At 33.7% G+C, this 7,863-nt stretch overlaps 1 protein-coding gene across 2 annotated transcripts in view; it reads left to right on the top strand.

Annotated features, from left to right (window-relative positions):
- LOC108905033 (baculoviral IAP repeat-containing protein 6) overlaps positions 1-7,863 on the top strand; it is a 50,985-nt gene that overhangs the window by 39,530 nt on the left and 3,592 nt on the right. For both annotated transcript variants that reach the window (XM_023453951.1, XM_023453952.1), the window contains exons 23-27: positions 1,511-1,723; positions 1,777-2,034; positions 2,096-2,335; positions 5,664-5,847; positions 5,966-6,210. In XM_023453951.1, coding sequence (XP_023309719.1) covers positions 1,511-1,723; positions 1,777-2,034; positions 2,096-2,335; positions 5,664-5,847; positions 5,966-6,210 — 1,140 coding nt within the window. The remainder of the gene's footprint in view (positions 1-1,510; positions 1,724-1,776; positions 2,035-2,095; positions 2,336-5,663; positions 5,848-5,965; positions 6,211-7,863) is intronic.

A 7,863-nucleotide genomic window follows, 5' to 3' on the forward strand; every position in this document is an offset into this window, starting at 1 on the left:
CTAGTGTTGGCAACTGAAATCGGTTTTTTGGATAGTCGGTTAACCGGTTTCGGATAAATCGGATTTTTACGAAACCCGAAAACCGGTTATTCGGTTATTCGATTCTTCAAATATTCGATTATTCAAATAACCGATTATTCGATAATCTAGGTCTTTTTTTTAGACATCGATTTGTCCGATTGCAATTAACCTTTTTTTTTGGAGATCGATTTCTTTGTAAACAAATTTGACTTCCAGAGTTTTGTCAAGACCTTTTTTTTTAAACATCAATTTCTCCGGGTCTGTCTTTGTAAAGCACCGATTTTGAGATATCCGGTTTTGGCGATTCAAGTAACGGGTTATTCGAATAACCGGTTTTAGCAACTATTCGACGAACCGGTTTTATCTGAAATCGGTTTTTACGGAACCCGGTTAACCGGTTTCACTTTTTTCCGGTTTTTGCCAGCACTACTCTATTGATTTTTGCGATTAAAATGGGTACCTTCATTGCCACCTCCGAGAATGGGTAGCATTTACCCCCAGGGCAAAAGCACACATCGGCACTATGTAACTTTTGTTTCATGAGCAATTTTCTAATTACTGTTAAAATTTCACGTCAATTGGTGCATGTTTTGTTTGTGTTTGTACTAGTTTGTAAGAATTGACTGTGACTGTTCCTATACAATTAATTGTATTGTCTATTGGATAATAAATATTATTATTATTATTATTATTATTATTATTATTATTATTATTATTATTATTATTACAGACTAGCACTGAGTTAAGTTTTTATATTTTTCTATTCGGAATTATTAGTAGTACGAAGGCTTTTCTGCTATATGTTCTTCAACACATTTTATTTAATCAGATTTAGCCATAAAGGATACAGATCATAATATGCAGTTTTTAAAGCAACAAAACTGAAAATCTTGTATGTATGTTTGTATGTTAAAACATGATTTAGTTTCTTNAAATCGTCAAAAATTTTATTTTTTTTTAAATATTTTTTTCTCGTTATTTTATCCTTTTTTATTTTGATTTCTAAATTAAAAAATTAAATTAAATTTTTGACGATTTTGGAAATTTTTAAAAATCTTCATCGACCTCTAAAAAAATTTTTTTTCAGCTGATCTTTTGAATTGGCTCTTAAAACATGATAAACTAACATATTTTCACAAGACACGAAAAAAAAATATTGAAAGTTGGACAAATAAGAAAAATCGACTTTTACAGCTGCCATACCGGGTATTTTTATATAACCTATTTTTTATATTCTGACTATGTGGTTGATGATGAACATGTTTCGATTGTTTTGGCAGAAATATCTAAATCTAAGTAAATATTATCTCAAAACCGTCGATTACATCATCACAGGCACTGCGTAGAAGAAAAAAAACAGAGTAATAGATGTTTCCAGTGCCAAAGCTAGAAAGAAATTATATATTTCAAAAAAATGCATAATGAGAAATCTTATATTTACAAATAAATATTTGTCCATCGTGATTGTTGAATTTGACCTATGTCTCAGATTGTGACGACATATACGAGGACCTCGAAGACACAGTAGGAACCAGTTCACCTTCAAAATCGGCGGGACTCATCTCACATGTCCCCCCTCATTCCCTTACAGCTTTCGGGCTGTTCCTTCGGTTACCAGGGTATGCCGAAGTGCTCTTGAAGGACATGAGGAAGGCTCTCTGTCTCCTCAGGCTCGTTCTGGGAGTCACAGATGACGGAGAAGGTAAGTAAATTCTTTTAAAAACGTAAAGTTATCTAAAAGAGTTCATTTTTTAGGTGGAGATATCTTCCAATCGCCAGTAGCCGATTCCTTGCCGACATTACCCTTCGAGGTGCTGAGGAAATTGTACGACGCCACTCCGCTCAGTACCGACGACGGACGCCTGTTGAGGAAAATAAGCATCAACACTGGCGTCGTTCACTTGCTTTTGGCCTGCCTCAGTATCTTCACCCACCACTCGAACGCGAACGGTGATAAGGACGGCCAGAGTTCCAAGAGCAAAGAAGAGAGAGCTCAACATTACTGGGCAAAAGGTAAAATAAAATTTATTTGACCCGTAAACGTTACTTAACTTCACACTTAATTGACCGCTAGGTACCGGATACGGCACCGGGTCTACACAGCAAAGTTGGAACGTGGAACAGGCTCTAATGAAACAGAGGAACGAAGAAGAGCATGTGACGGTTCTCTTGCAGGTGTTATCCAGTTATATTAATCCGAACGATGAGGCGGGTGACGAATTGAACGACGATGTCCTGCCGCAGTCTTTCCACGATCTTCTAGCGCACAGTTCTCTACTGCCAGCTATAAGCTCCTACCTTAGGAATGATTCAGGTAAATGTGCTTACGATTTCCATCAGACTGTCATTTGATTATATGCTGTTAAAACCGGGAATGCCAGGAAAAGTCAGGGAATTCATTATTCTTCATAAAAAACAGGGAATAGTCGGGGAATTTTAAAAGTATTCATGAAAGTCAGGGAATTTGTTGTTTGCCACTGGAACTTTGTGAAAACAGGCTCTGTGTTGTTGAAAAAGAAAACTATTTGTGGTTTTGAAAACTTTATAAGAGGTTCTTCGAGTTTAAAAATGAGTCCAGTTTAGAAAAGGTTTAATTGCATAAACACCAATTAGTATGTAAAATTGAACTACTAGTGACTTTTTTTTATAATATTACTTTTGAACTATGAACCCTGTAAAAATAATATGGGGTTAAATATTTACTACTAACAACTGTTACTGGACACCATTTTTAAATAACACAGAATTTATTTTTTCGGGTAACAAACATTCTTCCACTTTTTCATCAAGTTCTGGACGTGGAAGGCTGACCTGGGTGTTGAATGTTTTTCGATCGACATGTCGCACGTTTGTATCGTGAATACCACTCGTATATTTGAGTTTTTTTCAAGACATTCTTTATAAGCTGTAGGCAACATATCGACCGCGTCTGATACAATTCTACTGTGTGGAAAAACAAAACTTCAATGCCGCAGGCTGTTCTCGAACATCAACAATTTTAAAAAATTGAAAAGGGAAACGGTTGTCACACGAAAACTGTCTCAGGGGCTTGCTTCAACTATCTTAGGGGCTCGCTACAACCGTCTCAAGCGATGCTACTTAGCAAACATTCAAGAGGGGTTACGTAACACCCATCTAGCAGGAGAAGTCTGGACTACAAGAGTGAATTTCTTCCAATTACTTTTTGGTCCTCCCTCGTCTAAAAAAAATGTTTCAGAAACAAAATGAAATATCATTTTGTATAAAATTGGGGGTAATTTAAATCTTGTAGAGATTTTCAAATGATATTTTAGAGCTTCATTATATTTTACAAGCAAGCGGTGCAAAATCGGATTTGTCATGCATTTGGTATGGAGTATGTAGTTTTTTTAAGAATTTCGCAAATTTTTTTTTCACTTTATCGTATTTCTCAAGAAATTGTAAGCTGATCTTCTAGGACAGGGGTTGGCAAGTAATTTTAGGTGGAGTCCGGATACTTTTTAAAATTTTTTACGAGGTCTAGAAAAAAAAATTCATATTTGTTACAAATTTTTTATTTTAGTTTTCACTCGCAAAATAATATGAAATACAATAGATCAGCGGTCTTCAAACTTTTACGACTTGCGGAACCCTGCCAACATTTCGATTTTTTTGAGAAAATCCTACCCCTACACCTAAAAAAAATTTTCTAAAGCATTTTTTACTGATTATTAAAGTTAAAGTTGCAATCCCATTTCAAATTCTGCATTAAGCGCATTGCGATATTTTGTTTTTGTCGCTACATACGTAGTTGCAATAGGCATTCATACATTTATTGCCTGGTTAGCACTTTCAGGATATTCCTTATAAATCTCTAGTCAAAAATCAAAGGAAAGGGGACGTAACCAACGCGAAGCGCGCTGCGACAGCTTAGTTATAAGCCGACTACTTGCATTTGTGTAAATAGATAAAGCTCTTATAGTAACATATACACGTGTACTTATAAAAATAAAAAGTTTTAAGAGTATACATTTTTTTAAATTTTGTAATTGTCGTTAATAAAATTTTAATTAAATTTTTGAATGTCACGCAACTCCCAGAGAGGTTGTGCGGAACCCCAGGGTTCCACGGAACACAGTTTGAATACTGCTGCAATAGATATTTGTATTCAAAAATCAATGGAAGAATTACATTTAGGATCTTGAGCCAGTTTTTTTAACTAACCTATTAATCATTAAAAAATGATAAGGGTGGCACTCAAACGTAAGAAAAATATTTTTTAAATAATTTGCGTAATTATACTTTCAAAACATTTTTTGCGTTCCAGTTTTTTACCTCCTGCAGTCTGCCAGTTGCCGACCACTGTTCTATGACTTAATCAATTCTTGTTTTGCCAAATGTTTTCTTTTTAATTACAATTTGATTATAGTCCAGTTGGTAGAGCTTCGGCGTGTGTCAAACCTTGATAACCCGGAAATAACTTCACAGGTCTACTTTAAATGATGAGTACAATAACAGGCTAATTTGCTGACAAAGTATTTTATCAGNACTTTTAAAGTTAAAGTTGCAATCCCATTTCAAATTCTGCATTAAGCGCATTGCGATATTTTGTTTTTGTCGCTACATACGTAGTTGCAATAGGCATTCATACATTTATTGCCTGGTTAGCACTTTCAGGATATTCCTTATAAATCTCTAGTCAAAAATCAAAGGAAAGGGGACGTAACCAACGCGAAGCGCGCTGCGACAGCTTAGTTATAAGCCGACTACTTGCATTTGTGTAAATAGATAAAGCTCTTATAGTAACATATACACGTGTACTTATAAAAATAAAAAGTTTTAAGAGTCCTACATTTTTTTAAATTTTGTAATTGTCGATAATAAAATTTTAATTAAATTTTTGAATAAGTCACGCAACCCCCAGAGAGGTTGTGCGGAACCCCAGGGTTCCACGGAACACAGTTTGAATACTGCTGCAATAGATATTTGTATTCAAAAATCAATGGAAGAATTACATTTAGGATCTTGAGCCAGTTTTTTTAACTAACCTATTAATCATTAAAAAATGATATGGGTGGCACTCAAACGTTAGAAAAATATTTTTTAAATAATTTTCGTAATTATACTTTCAAAACTTTTTTTGCGTTCCAGTTTTTTACCTCCTGCAGTCCTCCAGTTGCCAACCACTGTTCTAGGACTTATTCAATTCTTGTTTTGCCAAATGTTTTCTTTTTAATTACAATTTGATTATGTGTATTACTGGATCCCATGTGTTTTTATTAGTTTATGTAAATTATTTAAATCCATTTCTATTTCACAAATTTTATCCAACAGTTGCATTTATTTTTACTTGAATTTTCTAAAAAATAATAGGAACTTTGGGAATATTTCCGAGAATACTGCAATAATATACAGAATTTATGAGAATTTAAAAAACTTTGGGAACAAATAGGGCAAAACAAGAAAAAAATCAAAGTATCAGCTTTTATTTCTCTATATATATTATAATGTCTGGTGATAGTTTGTTAAAATTCCTACTTGTTCCCAATTATTGTCCTGAGAATTTTGTATGTACAAGGTAAACATGCCACTGATTATATTGCAGTAAACAAAAATTAAGCAGAGTTTTGTTTTAAATAAAACGAAAGTGTGTTGAATGTTTTACATCAGCATTTTTATTTTAGTTTTGGATATGGCACGGCATATACCCCTGTACAAAGCCGTACTACAACTGCTGAGAGCTCTAGCCGCCAGTTCGCAGTTGGTCAGTTTACTGCTACCTCAAAAATCCAGGGCCAACGAACCTTCCATCTGTGCTCTACTGAAAAATATGAAATCCTGTGTAAATACCTACGCTTCTAAATTAAGGTAAAGCAAACGTTATATGTCTTGTAAAATGTTCAATTTGAATAATAAAATTGAAAATTCATTTCTCTTTATCGACAAATTAAATTTTTCTTATATGTTTTTATATGTCTCATTTTAGGATAAATACCAAGTCGAATTCCAAGATGAAATCGAAACTGGGCGAACAACTTGAGGAACTCGAACAGGGCGAGGGACTGGCCACCCTGATGCCTGACATTCAGAACACGGCTAATCTGGTCGCCAAAGTCACCAGTGGGCTTATAGAACCGGACGGTTTCTTTGATGCTGAAATGCCCATAGAAAGAAAAGCGGACATTTCCCTGGAAGAAAAGTACTTAAAAATAATGAAAAATTTACAATTTGGTGAGTAAAAAAAGAAATCGCCAAATGGTTTGTTGTTTTTTAGTAGTCCACATATAGGGGGTGATTCATTATTATGGCATTTTTTTTAACTCAATATTATTAATTAACATTATCATGTCTCGGTCGAGCTGTAGTAGTTCTTGGTGTACCTCAAGGACCGACTGGCTCCATTATTATATTTAAAAAAAAATAAATAAATAATTAATTTTTATTCATAAGCAACTAACTTGGCTTAATTGCAAAATTTTATTGAATAAATTATACAGGTTGCAAATTTGAATGGGTTTGTTGGCTTTGTAATACTAGTCTGTTAAATCAACGATATTTCGATAAAGGATCTTGTAATTATTAACTTCATGGTCATGAGAAACCTGTAGTGTAGCGACTGCACATTACTCGAAATAAATCTCAGGTAATAAATCGACGTTTTTCGCGTAACGTTACATTTTTGAGAAAACGTTACTAATAACTATGTGCTATTTTACTCTCATAATAAGAAACATAATGCCGTGATATTTTAATGTTTTTAATTTATAGATTTAAAAATACGTAAATACAAATACAGGGTGTTCCAAAATATCATGTACATAAGGGAGGGGGTAATTCTTTGGCTTATTTCATGACTAAAAGTTCATATAAACATAGGTCTGCAAACGCTTCGTTACCGATCTACAGGGCGTTGAAGTTTTAAGATTTTTTTAGTTTTTTCTCTATAGCTCCCACAGTTTTTGAGATATTTAGCTCAAATTTGGAATATAGGTTACGCTGTAGGGCTTACATCATTGCACATGCCAAATGGTTGTGATATTCCACAGAGTAATATTTTTTCGTGGTTCATGCCCCCTTTTCTTCCCCTGAACATTTGTGTGGTGCGTCGTGGTAAGTTCTAAAATCAAAATTGGATTTTGTTTTGTTGAGAAACTTTGCGTCTTATGATTTTTTCGTATCTGCGACCGTTATCGAGAAAAAGAAACAATTTTATGCAATTCGTTAGATAAAATTTAAATTCTTAAAATGGTCTAGTAGGCTTTGGCTTTATTTAGATAATCTCTTGTTTCTATTAATTTTGACAGTTTATTCTTTATCACTACTAGAGATGGGTAACGCAGCAAAATTTCCTGCGTTGATACACTAACTCAAGCGCACACTAGTGCGTTAATCCACTGCGTTAACTCAATTGCGTTATAACGCAATATCGGTTCAACTGGCGGATGACGCACCTAGCGCAAAGCGCAGCGGTGTCATCGTATCACCACTACACCACCCGACGCGTGACTCGCTACAGCTTCATCAGCTCAGCTCACTGCTCAGTGCTGTGACGCTGGACGATCTTGAAAAAATATAACTGAAAAAATATCTCAAATACTATTCCTAAATTATAATTTAAATAACAAAAACTGATTTAAATAACAAGAACACTATATTTTTACATAATTTATATTTGTTATCTTTTTTATAGTTAGTATTTTGAGAATTACCTACCTATTTTTTTTTGTTATGATTTTATGTGTTTTAAATTTTATTCTGAACCAAAGAAGGTTCTAGTTAATTATTTTTGTATAAAAGGATTATTATTTTGTTTCTGTTTTTCAATAAAAGCTAAAAATTAAAATGCATAATTTTTCACATAACTGTAATTAAATTAAATTGAAA

This window comes from Anoplophora glabripennis, unplaced genomic scaffold, assembly GCF_000390285.2.
Source record: "Anoplophora glabripennis isolate ALB-LARVAE unplaced genomic scaffold, Agla_2.0 scaffold129, whole genome shotgun sequence".
Taxonomy (NCBI): domain Eukaryota; kingdom Metazoa; phylum Arthropoda; class Insecta; order Coleoptera; family Cerambycidae; genus Anoplophora; species Anoplophora glabripennis.